The sequence below is a fragment of the Tupaia chinensis genome, unplaced genomic scaffold (genome assembly GCF_000334495.1).
Source record: "Tupaia chinensis unplaced genomic scaffold, TupChi_1.0 Scaffold000258_1, whole genome shotgun sequence".
NCBI classification, from domain to species: domain Eukaryota; kingdom Metazoa; phylum Chordata; class Mammalia; order Scandentia; family Tupaiidae; genus Tupaia; species Tupaia belangeri.
Window position 1 is genome coordinate 1912452 of NW_006159738.1, and position 17302 is coordinate 1929753.

The 17302-nt window shown below is 53.6% G+C and overlaps 1 protein-coding gene across 1 annotated transcript; it reads right to left on the reverse strand.

The window, feature by feature from the left end:
- Positions 1-3208: 3208 nt before the first annotated feature.
- On the reverse strand, positions 3209-17296 carry PSMD9 (proteasome 26S subunit, non-ATPase 9). Its single transcript, XM_006149288.3, has 6 exons — positions 17111-17296; positions 12681-12783; positions 9612-9823; positions 6553-6654; positions 4046-4134; positions 3209-3750 (listed from the first exon to the last, which is right to left on the reverse strand). The coding sequence occupies exons 1-6, from the start codon at positions 17243-17245 to the stop codon at positions 3723-3725; spliced, it is 669 nt and encodes a 222-aa protein (XP_006149350.1). The 5' UTR covers positions 17246-17296; the 3' UTR covers positions 3209-3722.
- Positions 17297-17302: the final 6 nt, after the last annotated feature.

Sequence of the window (17302 nt, forward strand, 5' to 3'; positions counted from 1 at the left end):
ATGGTTGGCCATGTGGGGGTCTGGCACCTGAAGCACCATGCCACCTGCTGGACCCAAACCTGAGAAGTTTCTTCTAACTCATTTTAATTATATTTATATTTCACAGACAGCAAAAGGCATAACCCAGGCATCGGCAACCATTTTTAAATCATTATTTAATTTTACTTATTAGTATCATTATTATTCAATTTCACCAGAGAGAGGGAGAGAGAAAGCGAGCCACCAGGTCCAGGACTTGAACCGCAGTCAGCTGTGTGGGAGTCCAGCATATTAACCACCATGCCAATTGCCAACCCCAGCGACAATTTTTAAAAATTTGCTAGGGGGTGTTTTTACTCACCAGAGAGAGAGAGAGAGAGAGAGCGGGAAAGTGAGAGGGCACTCCCAGGGGTAATGGCCACGCCACAGTCTCTTCTCCAGTCTCCTCTGAGGATTGTGGGCACATACGTACATGCACCCGGCAAGTTTTATAAGCTTACAGGTCAGGGAATCGAACCATGCAGTCAGCCCTGTGGGACCAGCTGCCTTACCCACCACACCTCCGGCTGGCCCACACTAGCAGCCATTCTAACAAGGGCACAGAGAAGCAGCAGTGTGGCTTTGTCGTTACAGCCGTGGGCTTTGCCACCAGCCGGTCCGAGCGTCAGCGAGTCCCATTTCCACCACTCGCTAGCTCTGTGACCTCGGGTCAGTCACTTCAGCCCTCTGGGTCTAAATCTGATCACAGGCAAAATAAAAGTCACCCTAAATGCTGGGATCGTTGTGAAGATAACTTAAAATGCCCAACGCAGTTGCAGCACGTCGTGGCTGAACACGGTAGCAGCTGTGATGATGGGGGTGGAGAGGGGCGACCCGTCTCCGGATGAACGTTTCAAAGCCCTGCCTGCCGACCCACGGGCTGCGGGGCTCTGGGAGGTGGATCGGAGCCGGCTGTGCTCGCCAGGGCTCCTCGCTCGTGCTGCGAGCGCCCCCGCCTGCACGGCCACTGCTCTCACAGAACCTCACGTCCAGGCCTCTCGCCCAGCAGCCTCCTCCACCGACCCAAGCTGGAGGGGCGTCCGCAGGTTCGGCGCGCCGGCGGGCCCCCCGGGCTCAGGGGCAGGTGGCAGCTGTGTGGTCTGTGGACCTAAAGGCCAGCTCGGGTCTCCCTAGGGCCACCCCAAGCTCGGCCGGCCCCGGGTGGAGTGAGCGCCCCCTAGGAAGCCGCGGCGCCCGCCAGACCGGCCCGGTATTCTGGCCCCGGACTTACAGAGCCCTCCCGCCTACCCAAGCCGCCAGGACCCTCACCCCCCTTCCAGACCTCCAGCCGACGCCAGCTTCTCCTCCTCGCGCTCCCTGGTTACGGTTGCCACCCAAGCTCCATCCCTATGGCAACCGCCGCCGCCGGTGCAGCCGGAAAGCGAGGGCCGGCCGGTGGTCACGTGCTCGGAGCGCGGCCCCGCGGGGCTGGCACGCCCCCTGCCGGCGGCAGAGGGAGCCCCGTCCTCGCGTTCCGGTCCGCTCGCACTCTCGCCCTCTTTGGCCCTGATGCCACCCCCGAGACGCTGCAGCGGCCACTCCTGGCCATTCTGACCTTCCAAAATCGGCACGGTTAAATGTAGAAGTGTGAACCGTTTGGTCACAGTCTCTAGGCCAAAAGCGAACGGAACCTCCAGGGTCGGCAGGGGCCGCACACACCTGCCCTGTGAGCCTGCGGGATTCAGGTGCAGGATCTGGGCAGCCACACCAAAACGTGTACGTAGGTTACGTGGCCGTGCTGTTCCCGTCGCCATGCGCTTCGGAAAAACACGGTGGACAAAACCTGTCGGGGTCATTCCACGGCAAAGTGACCTTCCACCAGAATCTCAAAAAATATGCAACAGGTGGCCATCCTGAAGTCACCGAAGGGAGACCTGCGGGAAGCCAGCCAAAGGTGGGAGACTCGGCGCTGCTATCCTGGTGGGAGAGTGAACACTCTTCTCTGCCTGGTGCTGGTCAGCTTAGTGCACAAGCCCACCCCACCCCGAATAAAGACGGATAAACGGGATGGTGCAAGCTGTTTATTACAGTCAGGGACACAGAAAAAGAGCCTGGGAAGCAATTAGGACACAGAACTGACACCACAAACATCGGTAAACAGCATGTCCGTGGCATCCAGATGTGAATCCGCGTGGCTACGGGGCTGGCCCAAACACTGGAAGGCTTCTGGGTTGGACAGGAGAACCTGCAGGACATACCTGCCAACTCTGACTCCCCTACCTGGGCAAGCCCGTACCTGCATCTAATCCAAGCAAATCCCACCCCAGACACAGCTCCTGGGCAAAGCATGCCAGCCCTCCTCAGAGAGGGGTCTGTAGAACTGGGGAGATACATTCTGCCCCGCCAGGAAGAGAGGAGTTGCACACACAGCACCACTAGGAGTCGCTCAAACCCACTTTGCCATCTTGACAGAAAAAAATGGTGGACCAGCAGGTGGTGTGGTGGTTAAGGTGCTAGACACTCCCATATGGCCAACCACAGTTCGAGTCCCAAACCTAGTGGCTTGCTTTCTCACTTTCCCTCTCTCTTTCTCTGTGTATATGTGTCTCTCTCTGGTCAAATTAAAAATAAATGAATGAATAAATAAAATTTTAAAAAGAAAAGAAAAAATCAAAGGGAGGAAGACGAAACAGCATATTCAGGAGGGCAAACACTATCATTCCCATCAGCATGCCACGCACACCTCAGCAGTTTGAAAACAGCGCCGATTGGAAACCAGCAGTTAGCGTAATGGCTATGTCGCTGGACTCCCACGTAGTCGACCGCGGTTCGTGTCCCGGACCCGGTGGCTTAAAACTCACGCCGGGCACGTGTGCGTGCGTGCCCAAGATCCCAAGAGGAGAATGGAAGAGAAAGGATTGCAGCATGACCATCCCCCCTGGGGGGTGATTTCTCGCTTTCTGTCTCTATGTCTCTGTCTGTCTGGCGAGCGCACGCACCCTACAGTGAAAATCTCTCCAAAAAAAAAAAAACAACAGCGCTGATCTCGGTGCACGGCCAGGAGGCTCAACTGTCAAAGTCAAAGTAGAAGCTAATTTGCAGGTTTCCCTCCCACGAGCTAAGGGAGCTGGCTGCCTGCAGGTGGGTTACCAGAGAGGGCGACACTAGGCTGGCCAGCGGGGAGGCTGGTTCTCCCGTCTCCCAAGGGATGTGCCCTCTGGGCCCAGGCACTGAGGACGCACAGATCTGCCAGTACTGGGCAAGTTCCTGCCCACAGCAGCAATGCCTCGGCGCCAAGAATGCTGCTGACCAGGTTTTGACTTCACGCAATCTGGCTCTGCCCAGTCCTCTGTGAGGATGTTCCGGCCTGTGTCTAAGCTTTGGTGTGAGAGGCTCATAAGAAATTCAGCTGGGGTGACAACACGGCCATGTCGGCAATGTAAAAATGTGTTTATTTGGGGAAAAATATTTCCTGGAAGAATAAAGTCCCGTCAGCGCCCGTCAGGATAACTCCCACAGTCTGAGAGTCTCCACGCAGGGCCACGGCGCAGCTCACAAAGACGCCAAGCTCATGTCGGGCTCTCAGCAATGCCCTCGCCTGGGGGTTACGCAGGAGCCCACGGTGACGCCACCAGCTGCGAGTCCAGGTTTCCGGCCTCTTCCAGATCCGTGTGCTTCAGGGATTAAGGAAAAACAAGCAAACCCCACTAGATCTGAGTCCAGGCCAGGGAAGACGCCGTCCTGTGGCTCTTCCCCAGGAACGATCATCTCTGCAGAGGGATAATGTTGCAGCTGAAAGAGAAAGGGAACGGCAAGGCCCAAGTCAGCTCCGTCCAGGACAGCCAGGAGCGGGCCGCTGTGCCTCCCGCCTGCGTGCCTGTGCCTTCATTCTTACCAAGCGAATGCCCAGTTAGTGAAAGAGCCCCTGGCTCAGGAGAGAGCCAGGGCTCCCTCCCCTCCACACCTGCAGTTCCCTCCTACCCTGGCATCACCCGTCCTGCACCTGCTGGGCATTCCCACCACTGCCCCCGACCCCCAGCTCGCCTGCCCCAGTTCAGTGTGTGAATGGACCCAGCGGGTACCTTACCCCAGCAGGCCTTTCCCCGCCCAGCGTGTTGGAACGAGTCTAAGCTGGTGTCTCTCCCCTCTACGCATCACGGTCACGTTCAGGGGCTTCTGAAAAGAAAACACGCTCATTTCACTCATAGAAGCAAAGACATGCAGGCTGAGATGCTGCTCTCACTTTTCTATGCCACGGCAGAGACAGAGAGGCAGCCTCCACAGGGGCTCCCACATCGTAGTTCCTTCCCCTGGCCTCTGCCCAGCCAGGACTCAGAGTACATGCACACCGGCTCGGTCTCCAGCCCTGCGGGACTGTGCGCTAATGCCTATGCCCCGTGGCTGGGCCAGAGATGCCAATTTTCACCCGTTGGATTGGCAAGGAGTTTTGTCTTTTTTTTTTTTTTTAAATAAGTATTTATTATTTTTTAATTTGCTATTGGGCACACACGCTCACCAGAGAGAGAGGAAAAATGAGAAAGTAAGCCACCAGGTCCGGGACTTGAACCACGGTCTGTCATGTAAGAGTCCAGCACCTTAACCACCCTGCCACCTGCTGGCCCCAAAGAGTTTTGTCTTAAGCATCATCCTGCAGTTGGCCAGCATGGGGTGGTCCTACAGCTAGTGGTCTCGAAGTTCGGGGTCACCTTCCTGAAGAAACCACTTGTCCCCCCCAAAATCTTTAAAAGGTCCATACAAGATACATTTTACAGGACAGTCCCATGGCCTAGTGGTTTAGGGAGCTAGATCCCACATGGCCAGCCAAGGTTCAAATCCCAGCCTGGCTTAAAAAGCGCCTGAGCATGTGTACGTGCATGCCCCAAATCCTGACAGGACGGAGTAACGAAAGAGAAGGGACCGCACTCCACGGGGCTGATCCCGGTCTTGTTCTCTCTGGTGAGCAAACACATGCCCTCTGGCACTCAAAAACATCTATTTTACAAAAGAACAATGATACATGAACAGGTGTTCATTCTGGAATTGTTTATAAATTCAAAATCCAAATATTGTTCTCTGGCAATTAAGGAAAAAAAAAAAAAAAAAAACAGTGCCAGCCCAAGACCTGGAGGCTTAGAGAACCGGACCCCACATGGCAACTACCTGGTTCGAGCCCTGGACCTGGCGGCGTGAAAAGCATGCCAAGCCCTCATGCTCCCGTCCCCAAACCCCAACGGGACGCGGAAGTGGAGAGGAGGGACTGGTGTGACCACACCCCAGGGAGGGTGCTTTCTCCCGCTCTCCCCCGCTCGTCTTTTTGGCTAGCGTATGCACCCCCTGGCAAACATTTTTTAAAAGAAAAGAAAGTTATCTAAAGAAGGAGAAAGCTGGGCGTGGTGGGTGCACCTGGAATCCCAACTACTCGGGAGGCTGAGGAAGGAGGACCATGGGTTCAAAGCTAGCCTGGGCACTACAACAAGACCTTATTTCAAAAAGAGAGAGAGAGAGAACAGAGATTTGGGGGCCAGCAGGTAGCACGGTGGTTAAGGCACTGGACTTCCACATGGTCGACCACAGTTCAAGTCCCAGACCTGGCGGCTTGCTTTCTCACTTTCTCCCGCTCTCTGGTGAGTGTGCATACCCTATGGCAAATTTAAAAATAATAATAATTATGATGATTATAAATAAAATTAAATAACTCTTAAAATAATGTATCTACACAAGTATTCATCTCCAGGTGTCCACAAAACTGGAAACTACCTAAATATCTAACAACACAATGCTATCTTTGGGGTTTTTAAAAAAATTCAGAGGACAAGCAATGAAAAGCCAGATCCTTGGTTCTCAAGCTGGGATCTGGTTCCATGAGGATCCCGGCCCACGAGGGGATGAGGCTGAGGCCAGGCAGTCTCTGGCTCGTAACGCAGCCGACGCCTCAGGCCCACCCACGGTAGCTCAGCCTCTGTCTGTGATAATGGACTTCCCGTGAAACTTCGTCCGAAGAACACGTTCTGTTCGCTTATGAATGCCGAATGACTACTTTTGTAAAGGACTTACAGGTCTACAAAGAAGCAAAGAATGCTTAGAAAAGGCAGATTAAAAACCCGTAGCTAGGGCAGCCAGGTGGCACGGTGGTTAAGGCAGTGGATCCACATGACGGACTGCAGTTTGAGTCCCACACCTGCTTCAACGACAGGCTGGGCTTGTGTGTGCACGCGCCCAAAATCCCGAGATGAGAACAGAGGAGAAAGGGTTTCAGCATGATCATCCGCTCTGTGGGGTTCTTTCCCACTTTCTCTCTCTCCCTCTCTCCAGCAAACACATATACCCTCTGGTAAATTTTAAAAAGAAAAAGAAACCCTAACCCTCAATATGTTGGCATTAGGAGGCGGGCCCTCTGGAAAGTGACCAGGTGGTGAGGGAGGCTCCTCCATGAGCGTGGTTAGTGCCCTTCTACGAGGCCCCAGAGTACTCCCTCTCCTTCCACCAGGTGAGGACATGGCCAGAAGGCGCCACCCGAGAGCCAGGAGTGGGTCCTCCCCGGACACCAAACCGCGGCGCCCTGACCTCGCACCGGCACCTCCCGCACCCTCTCACCCCCTCGCTGTGCTGCACCACACTGCCAAGGCCGTGCAGGGACTGGAAGTTCTGGGTGTTCACCGAGCCGAACTCCACGATCTCATCGTCCACCTGCAGACCCTGAGGAGAGGAGAGAAAATGGACAGGCAGGCTAGAGGCCAGCAGTCAGACAAACTTCCTGGCCTCGCCCCTGCGTTACCCAGCTCAGCATGGACACCGAGAACCTCAGCGGGCTCCCAGCAGAGCAGTCAGGGAGCCAGACGCCTCACTCGGGGAGTCAGCCCTGGGTAACCGCCGCCTCCTCCGGCCTCCTTCTCAGGAAGACCTGGGAACAGGCGCCCAGTGTCGCTAGCTGGTGGTTGTGGGGATGTTGCGGATCTTGGGAAAGACCAAATGCTGCTCTTTGGCGTCCTGACCCAGGGTCAAGGCAGGTCTGGGCCCACTTTATTCAATGGTCAAAATTCAGAGAAGATGAACAATCGCCCTAGAAGCCCCCAAACCAGGAGCCATAGGCACGAGGCTGGCCAAGGAGCAAAGTAACCCTCCTGTTCCGGGATCGAAGCACACAGAGCAACGATATCTCCGCCGGCCGACAGCACTGAGCTAGGGCTGTGAGCGTGGCAGCGGATAAAATGGAGTGGAGCACGTATGTGGTTTTCAGTGTTTTGTTTTTTAATTTTGCTATAGGGCATGTGCACTCACTAGAGAGAGAGAGAGACTAAACACCCCCCTTTTCCTCCATTCCCCTCTCAGGTATGTACCCAGCATGTTTTTCAAGCTGAACCGTGCAGTCATGTGGGATCCAGTCGCCTTAACCACCATGCCACCAGCTGGCCTAGAACCTGTATGTGAATCAGCCTTATGATCATTTAAGATCGGCAGGATTGGGGCCAGCAGGTGGTGTGGTAGTTAAGGTGCTGGATTCCCATATGGGCCAACTGTGGTTCAGTCCTGGACCTGGTGGCTTGCTTTCTCTCTCTCTCTGTCTCTCTCTGGTGAGTGTGTGTGTCCTGTAGCAAAGTAAAACAATAATAATAAATAAAATTAAATAATTCAAAAAAAACCCCACAAACTGAATTCAGGCCCTGATTCCACCTGTTAGGCGCTCTGGGTCCTGACACAAGTTACTTGAGGCCTTGAAGCCTTTCCACATGGGTAAAATGGGGTGAACATTAGCACCTGCTCTGAAGGTGGCTGTGGTTAAATGTAAAGCTGTGTCCACACACAAACTTGTACAAGAATGTCCAAAGCAACATTAGTCCTAACAGCCAAGAAGCAGAAACAATTCAAATGTTCATTAACAAACAGATAAACTGTGGCAGATCCATGCTATGGAACATTATTTGGCCATAAAAAGGAATGAAGTGTATACAGATACCTGCTCCAACAGGAATGGACCTGAAAACGTTTGCTACTGAAAGAAGCAAGTCATAAAAGACTATGTAGGATATGATCTCTTCATGTGGGATGTTTGAATAGGTAAACTCTATCCACACAGGGACCAACAGATGGTGTAATGGTTACATATCTTAGACCCCCACACAGTCGACCATAGTTCAAGTCCCGGACCTAGCGACCTAAAACTCACGCCGGGCGTATGTGCGTGTGTGCCCAAAACCCCAGGAGGAGAATGGAGGAGAAGGGATTGCAGCGTGGTCACTCCCCTTGGGGGGGTGATTTCTCACTTTCCGTCTCTCTGTTTTGCTCTGTCTCTCCGGCAAGCGCACACATCCTATAGCAAAATTCTCTCTCTTAAAAAAAAGAAAAAAAAAAAAGGTAAATTCTATCCATGCCAAAAGCAGACTGGGAGGACCAGCAGGTGGCATGGTGGTTAAGGCGCTGGACTCCCACATGGATGACTACGGTTTGAGTCCTGGACCTGGCGGCTTGCTTTCTCACTTTCCCTCTCTCTCACTCTGTCCTTCTCTGGTCTAAATAAATAAATTTAAATAAAATAATTTTTAAAAATTAAAAAGCAGATTGGGGGCTTCCAGAGACTGGGGGACGAAAGAGGCTGTGGGGAAAGGACCAGCAGTTAGCATAATGGCTATGCTGCTGGACTCCCATGTAGTTGACCACAGTTCGTGTCCTGAACCTGGTGGCTTAAAACTCACGCCGGGCGTGTATGCGTGCGTGCCCAAGATCCCGAGAGGAGAATGGAGGAGAAGGGAGTGTGGCATGGCCATCCCCCATGGGGGGTGATTTCTCGCTTTCGGTCTCTGTCTCGCTCTGTCTGTCGGGTAAGTGCACACACCCTATAGCAAAAACCTCTCCAAAAAAAAAAGAGGTTGTGGGGAGGGCTGGATAATCAGCACAGAATTTCTTACTAAGATAATGAAAAATATTCTGTGGATTTACTAAAAGCCCCTAAACTGTACACTTTAAAATGGGCACATTTTGTTGAATGTGAATTAAATCTCAATAAAACTTTTCATTTCTTTTTTCTTTCTTTTTTTTTTTTTTTTTGGTTTTTGCCATAGGGCATATGTGCTTGCCAGAGAGACAGAGAGAGAGAGACAGAGAGAACCACCCCTCTAGGGGTGGGGGAGTGACTACACCACAGTCCCTTCTCCTCCATTCTCCTGTCAGGATTTTGGGCATGCACATGTGCCCAGCATGATTTTGAAGCCAATGAGTCCGGGATTCAAACCGTGGTTGACCATGGGAGTCCAGTGCCTTAACCACCATGCCACCTGCCAGCCCCCAAACTGTCACACTTGAATGTAACGTACCAGTAAGGTACATAACAGCCCTGGCAACGGGCCTCCAGCAGTCCCTCTTCACCCTGCTAAAGCAAGCCTCCAGGAGAGATCCACTTCTCTCTCGGGACATTCACCACCTCTGTGTGTCTTAGCTGTCACCAGGAACAGGTCCCCCGCCAGCTCACTGGCAGTAGGGGCTGGGTCCTCTCCCAAGCCCCGACCCTGCCCTCGAAGCTGGCTTTGGTCAGTGTTTGTCCATGGAGTAAGTGACTTCAGAGCTGCAGCTAGAGAGTGTGGGCCTCATCCACACCGCTCCCCCTAACACCACCCTCAGGCTGCCTGACCACAGGGGCCCCGGTGGGGGCTCCGGATTACCGCGATGCTGGCTGGGGAGCTGGGGCTGACGCTGTTCACTTTGGCGAAGGCCTGCAGAGGGCTGTGGGTCTCACTGTGGGCCAGTCTGCGGCTCCTGGCCTCCTCGTGGGCCTCGGCCATGTCCCGGGCCTGCTTCTCCTTGTCGCGAGCGTGCAGCTGGTGCAGGGCCTCCTCCACCTGCTTCATCACCGCCTTGTGATCATTCTGCAAGCCTGGGATGAGATCCAAGGGAGACGCTGAGGTTGGGGGCTCCCCGTCACTCCCTGTGACACGCCAGGCCTTGGCCAGGGGCCCAGCCCAGTCTGGGACAGGCAGAGGACCTATCTCAGGAAGCTTGCCGTCTAGCGAGGGACCAGCACAGGCAACCACCGTTAACGCCTGGTGACGGTGACGGCTGCAGGGCCGCCCGGCCGGGGGACCTGACGTGCGCGTCTGGGGAGTCAGGGACGGCTTCCCAAGTGCGGCGGGCACCATCCTGGCTGAGACCCCAGAGATGACGGAATCGGACAAGGTGCTCCTCAAGTCTCTTCCACAAGACACACTCGCAGCTGTGACAAACACACTGAGGAACATGAGGCCTGCAGAGGGCGGAGAAGACCCTCCGTACTATCCTCCTGGCGCATGTCTGACACTGTTCCTGTGAGACCAGCTTGCGAGCGTGGTTTTCTGACAGAGATCGATAAGGAGGAACTGCTCCAGACTCTTCTTTTTGTAAAATCTAAACCTTATTTCTTACTTTGCTTTAGGGCATGCGTGCTCACGAGAGAGAGACAGTGAGAGCAAGGAAAGGAGAAAGCCAGCCGCCAGGTCCAGGCCACATGGGAGTCCAGCGCCTTAGCCACCAGGCCACCTGCCGGTCTGCTCCCTCAGATCCTTGACCGGGAGAGTCACGGAGGCAGTGTGATATTAGCACCCGAGAACAGAGCAGTGGGACAGAGTAAGAAGCCCAGAAATCAACATGCACGTGGTTGACAATGTACTGAGTACAGGCCGGCTCTAAGGAGCAGCAGCGACATGCTGCTCGAAAGCAGCTGGATCCCATGTGGGGACCACAGTTCGAATCCCTGGCCCTGTCCATCCAAAACACGTCAGGCATGTGCTAAGAGCCCAAGATCTGTGGGCGGCAGGCCCAGGAGACGGGGACGACCCTGCGGAGGCCCTCTTCTCCCACCCTCGTGAGGTCTCACGTACACACAGGGCTCTACTTGAATGAAGACAGAACATAGCACGTGACACTGCTAGAGCTCCGAGTTAGGGACGCAGGAACAGACGACTGACGGTGTCGGAAGGCCAGACCGACCACCGGGAGGGTATGAGGTTAGTGCCCCCCTTGCCCTGTAGCCCGGCACGTCTGAGTCCCCCGAGGTCTCCTGGCTGCAGAGGCGGTGGGCTGCAACTCTGCAGTCCAGAGCTTTGGCTGAAAGCCCAGAGTTCCCTGAAGCCTGAGCTTCTCAGCACGGTTTCCCCTACTCTGTGTCTTCCTACTTGTTTCCATGTAACAGCCAAATGCTTCCCTGAGATCGTCAAGACCAGTGATGCCCCACGAAGCTGTACCCCAGGGTAAAAAGCACGCCTCGCACCAGATGCACTGCACAGAGTCGAGGCTCACGCAGGTTAGAGGGCAGTCATTACAGGAAGACATGGGCGATTCCCTTCTCGTACGGCTCCAAGTGAGACCGCCACTGCCTGCCAGTGACAGGGCGAGGACGCGCCTCTCAGAGATGTCCGTGTCCCGATCCCCAGACCAGGGAGCCCGCGGCCTGCGTATGTGCAACCTCGCAGGACTTAAGGCCCTGCTGATGTGACTAAGTTCCAGACCCTGAGGGGGAGAGTCAGTCCTGGGGTATCCAGGTGGCACGGCGTCATCACAGGTGTCCTTATAACTGAGAGAGGGAGGCAGGGAGGCCAGAGAAAGAGCTGAGATGGCAGAGCTGAGGCTGGACGGTGTGACTCCCGGCTTTTAAGCTGAGTGAGGGCCAGGAGCCCAGGAACGTGTGGCCTCCAGTGGCTGGAGAGAAGAGGAAGCAGGTCCCCGCCCGCTGAGAGCCCCCACACCCCTGAGAGCCCCCAGAAGGAGCAGCCCTGCTGTCAATCTGTGTTGTTGTTGAGATTTTTGCTATAGAGCATGTGTGCTCACCCACGAGACAGAGAAACTGGCCGCGCCGCAATCCCTTCTCCTCCCGGGATCTCGGGTACACACACACCCAGCCTGAGTTGTTTTGTTTTGTTTTAAAGAATTATTTTATTTAACTTTATTTATTTATTTATTTTTAATTTGACCAGAAAGGGACAGAGTGGGGGGTGAGAAAGCAAACAACAGGTCCGGGACTTGAACTTTGGTTAGCCATGTGGGAGACAAGTACCCTTAACCACCACGCCACCTGCCGGCCCCTGGCCTGAGTTATAAGCCACTGGGTCCAGGACGCGAACTGTGTCGACTGACATAACCATCCCCCCACCTGCTGGTCCACCTGCTGACATCCTGATTTCAGTCCAGGGAGACCAGCTGGGATGTGTCACCTCCAGAGCCGCAAGATACATATTGTGTGTTTTCATTTATCCATCCTTTCTTCCATGAAAGAGATGGATGGGAAGAGGCGGAGGCAGAGAGGCCCTCCCGCGGGTCCCCATGCAGTGACCCCCCCCAGCGCGGGCAGCCCAGGACTCATGCGCGGGCAGGACCCCGCGTGTCTGGGAGGCCTCGGACATGAACTCAGGTCCCCTCCAGGCGCTTTCAGCATCAGAGCCCGATGTCACCACTATGCCACCGGCTGGCCCATACATCTGTAGTCTCTGTTTTGAGTTTTACTTTAGGGCACATGTGCTTGCCAGAGACAGACAGAGGTAAAGTGAGAAATTATTTTCAAGCCACTGGGTCCGGGACTCGAACCACAGAGTCGGCCACGTGGGATCCAGCTGCCTTAACCTCTGCGCCACCTGCAGGCCCTGTTTGTGCTGTGTTAGGCCACTAAGTCTGCAGTCATCTGTCAGGCATAAACTGTAAACTAGGAGACAGAACATCAAATGCCGGTGACGTCATTCACCCCCCACCGCCAGGGCGCCACTCACAGACCACGTTGTGCCTCGCGGTGCGGACTTGGTACAGGTCCACGTCTGCGCGCGGGTAGCCCTCGCAGTCCACCAGGGGCTCGCTCATCCCAACGCCCTTTTGCTGGAGGGAAGAAACGTGGTCAGAAAGATTTCACAGGCAGAACACAGGACCCTCTGCCCCACCCTCTTCCTTCAGCCGTAAGAAAGGCGGCAGACAAGAACTGCCACCTCCAGCCCACTGGGCGCCGACCGGGCACCTCACCCACACCTGCGCAGCTCCTCTCTGGGGGGACACCATCTTCTTTTCTCATTTTTTTCCTTTGTCAGGGGTGCCAGCACTCACCAAAGAGAAACAGAGAGGGAGGCAGAGGGAGGGAAGAAAGCACCTCCCGTGGGGAATGGTGGCCTGCAACCCCTTGTCCTCCATTTCCCCATTCTGTCAGGACTTGGGTAATGCGCGCACAGGCCTGGTGTGTTTCTCAAGCTGCTAGGGCCAGAGTTCAAACCACAAAGCTGCCCATTCGGGATCTGGCTCCTTTAACCACCAGGCCACAGAGCTGGCCCTCACATTAACTTTTCATTGATTTTTTTAACATGTATTTATTCCAGGGCCAGCAGACGCCGTAATAGTTACATTGTTGGACTCCCACGTAGTTGACTGCAGTTCAAGTCCCAGACCCAGCAGCTTCAAACTCACACTGGGCACATGTGCGTGCATGCCCAAGATCTCGAGAGAGTGGAGAAGGGACTGTGCTGTGGCCATCCCCAGAGTGATTTCTCACTTTCTGTCGCTCCGTGTCTCTCTGGTAAGCATACATGCCCTATAGCAAAAATCTCTCTAAAAATTTTTTTCCATGATTGAGACAGACAGACAGGCAGAGACAGATACAAAGACAGCACCCCCGATGCCTGATGGGTGTTGATGCCACCCATGATCCACCCCAGCCTCAGCCAGCCCCAGAGCCTGGCTACACACAATGCAAACTGGCAAGCTTCCCGTGACCTGCGTGGCAAAGCGTCGCGCTGCACACCGAGCCACCACCAGCCCCTGGATTAATTTTAACCCCGTAAGTGAGGCATGAACACAGTCTTCGTTTTTGAAGTTAGAGCAAAACAGATAAAACCAAAGCCTCCTTTGAACAGATTCCCCAAGGCCAGTCTCCTCCTCCACCCCTCCACACGCTCCTCCCCACAGGCAGCTGACACCTGGCTGCTGGCCCTGGAGGCTGGGAGGGAGTGACAACCCCCAAAAGCTACAGGGCACGTGCACTCACCAGAATATGCAGGTATATAGTCTTAGAAGACTAAAGAGTGCCCTGGAGGGTTAGGTAAATAAAGATATATTAAGGTATTCTGAGGCATGATGAAATGTGTGCTGCTTTTATTTTTAATCCTTTTTTTTTTTAGAGGTTTTTGCCATATGGCACGTGCACTCGCCAGAAAGACAGAGACAGACAGAGACAGAAAGTGAGAAATCACCCACCAAGGAGGATGGCCACACCGCAATCCCTTCTCTACCATTCTCTTCTCAGGATCTTGGGCGCGCACGCACACACACCCAGTGTGTGTTTAAGCCACCGGGTCCAGGATTCAAACCACGGTCAACTACATGGAATCCAGCGACATAGCTATTATGCCAACTGCTGGTCCCTGGTCCCTCCACTTTTTTATATTTATATATAAATAAAAACAAAAACACAGAGCAAGACTTCAGGCCTAAAGCCTTCAGCAAACAAGTAGTTAGCCAAGAGCAATGAACTAGATAAGCATTTTTACCTAATATTTAAGGGGAGAGATTTCCATTTTTCATAAGCAGAGGATTTATAAAACTTCCTTTTACTATAAAGTTCTGGAAATAACAAAGTAAGTCAACTTAAAGAAAAAGACCAAAGGAATGACAGTACGAAAGGGCAGACAGCACCCTGCTGGCGACAGCACAGTGGAGCCTGAGAAGCTGCCGGCTGTTTACGTGATCACACGGGGTCTGGGTCTAACAGGCAAGAGGTCTGAATCCCACCTGTGCCTTTCGGCAAGGGACTTGCCCCTTCTGAGCATCCAGGCATAGACCACCTTTAGCAGGCTGTGAAGACATCATGATAACACACACATACACTCCACACTCAGGCCTATAGCCAGCACCCCGCAACGTGGCCTCCTGGCCTCCAGTGACACGCCCTCTGACCCCCATCACCCACAAGGCATCCATCCTGCCCTATTTGGGAGGAATGAATCGACTCTTCCCCCACAGACGGATCTGGGGTTTTACACCGGGTGGCATGAGAAAAGCGATCAGCTCCATGACTGGACAGGCCTGGGAACCAGATCCACGGCTGTCACTTCTTAACCGTGTGACCAAGGCCAGTGTCTGCCCACTCGGGGCCTCAGTTTCCTCCTTATACAAAAAACAATAATGACCCTGGTGTGGTGACACCACCTGTAATGTCAGTTTCTGAAGGACTGAGGCTGGAGGATCAAGAGCTCAAGGCCAGCCGGGGTAGTACAGCCAAGACCCTTGTTTAAAAAAAAAAAGTGGGGGCCGGCAGGTGGTGTGGGGGTTAAGGTGGCTGGACCCTGCGTGGAAGACTCCACGTTTCAAGTCCCCGACCCGGCAGCCTGAAAACATGCTACATGTGCGTGAGTGGAGAACAGAGACTGGACTTACAGAGAGGGGGTGGCGGGGATTTATCACATTCCCTCTCTCTGTCTCTGTCTCTCTCCAGCAAGTGCATGCACCCTAAGCAAAAAATAAACAATGAGCCTTACCTGTCACTCAAAGCGTGGTCCTTCTAACAACAGTACCAGCGTCACTGGAAGTTTGCTAGAACGTAGGATCTATTCCTCTGCCCCAGCCACAGCTTACATTTCAACACATCCCTGGGGGCTAGCGGTTGGGGCACTGGACTCCCACATGGCCAAGCAGGGTTCAAGTTCCAGATGTGGTGATTTGCTTTCTCACTTTCCCTCTGTCTCTCTCTGATCAGCTCATGTGCCCTATTCCAAATTTCAAAATACTACTACTAAGAAATAAAATTAAATGAATAATTTTTTTTTTAAATCCCCAGGTCATTTCCACTTAAGTTTAAGAAGTTCTCTTGTTGGGCCAGCAGATGGTGTGGTGGTTAAGGTGCTGGACTCCCACATGGCCAGCCAGATTTGAGTCTTGGACCTGAAGCCTTGCTTCCTCACTTTCCCTCTCTCTCTGTCTGTCTGTCTCACTTTGGTGAGTACACATGCCCTATAGCAAATTAAATAATAATACTAATAATAAATAAAAGTAAACAATTTTTATTTTTAAAAAGGATTTCTATTGTAGTTAGGAAAACACGGGACACCCAGTAAACACCCAGTGGTGGGCGTGCTTACCGCCTGACTCTGCAAACACGCCAGCTCTACACATCAGGCAAGTTTAGGTAACAGCTCAGTTTCCTCCCCCTAAAGTGGAGAAAATGACAACACACACCTCAAAGGGTTGTCTTGAGGATGACATGAGCTAATTAGTGTAAAACACAGGCTACATAAACCCTCACTAGACAGCAGCTCTGTGCTTAGTTGGTTTCTTTGTTTTTTTTTTTTTTTAATTTTTTGGTTCAGTGCACTTCCCAGAGAGAGACAGAAAGAAATGGAAAATGAGAAATCACCCCATGGGGGGATGCCCACAACTACAATCCCTTCTCCTCCATTCTCTCTGGATTTGGGGGACACGTGCACATGGCGTGCTTTTCAAACTGCTGGGTCTAGGACTCAAACCATGGAGTCAGCTATGTGAGATCGCTGGATCTCAACCACTTTAGCCACCACACCACCTGCTGGCCGTTTTAGTCTATTTTTTTAAATAGTTATTTATTTAACTTTATTTATTCATTCATTTATTTTCATTTGACCAGAGAGAGATACACAGAAAGAGAAATGGAGAAAGCAGGCTACCAGGTCCAGGATTCAAACCGTGGTCAGCCATGGGGGAATGTCCAGCGCCTTAACCACCACGCCACCTGCTGGTCCCCGTTTTATTCTATTTTTAAATTGATACACAATCGTGGTACACACTTAAGGACACCATGTGAGTTCCCATGCAAGTATATACAATGTACAGTGATCCAATCAGAGCGAGGGGCAGGTCCGTCCCCTCCAACGCTTGTCATTTCCTTGTGGTGAGAACACTCGGGACCCTTCCCGCAGCCATGGTTAAATACAGCCTGAGCTCTAGATGTCACAGCTAACAGGGTCACGGAACGACAGCCGCCCCCCGGGCTAACGCTCACCCATTCTCAGCCGCACCTTTTCTGCTGTCACCGCCTGCGGCCGACAGAGGCCGCCCTTGCGGCGCCCTGGCCCCAGAGAGCGCGGCTCCTAGGCTGAGCCCAGAACCAGGCCCCAGGGCTCCCGGGCCAGGGGCCGGTCCGGAGGCCCCGGGGCCCCCGCCGCCCACGCAGCGCCGAGCCCACACTCACGCTCTCCAGCACGTCATAGTTGGCCTTGATCTGCGCCTCGATCTCCTCCTTCCGCCGCATGAGCTCCTGGATGTCGCTGACAGTCACCGCACCGGCCTGCGAGGGCCCTTCGCTCTGCCCGGCTTCCTTCGACATCGCGGGCCTCGGGAGGGCTCCTGGACACCCGGCTTCCCGGCCACGGACGGCGGAGGA

Coding starts and splice junctions, on each gene's coding strand:
- PSMD9 (XM_006149288.3), bottom strand. CDS start 17,245: ATGTCGAAGGAAGCCGGGCAGAGCGAAGGGCCCTCGCAGGCCGGTGCG. Junction 12,784..17,110: donor ACTATGACGTGCTGGAGAGC/GTGAGTGTGGGC, acceptor TCTTCCCTCCAG/CAAAAGGGCGTTGGGATGAG. Junction 9,824..12,680: donor CGCGAGGCACAACGTGGTCT/GTGAGTGGCGCC, acceptor ATCTCATCCCAG/GCTTGCAGAATGATCACAAG.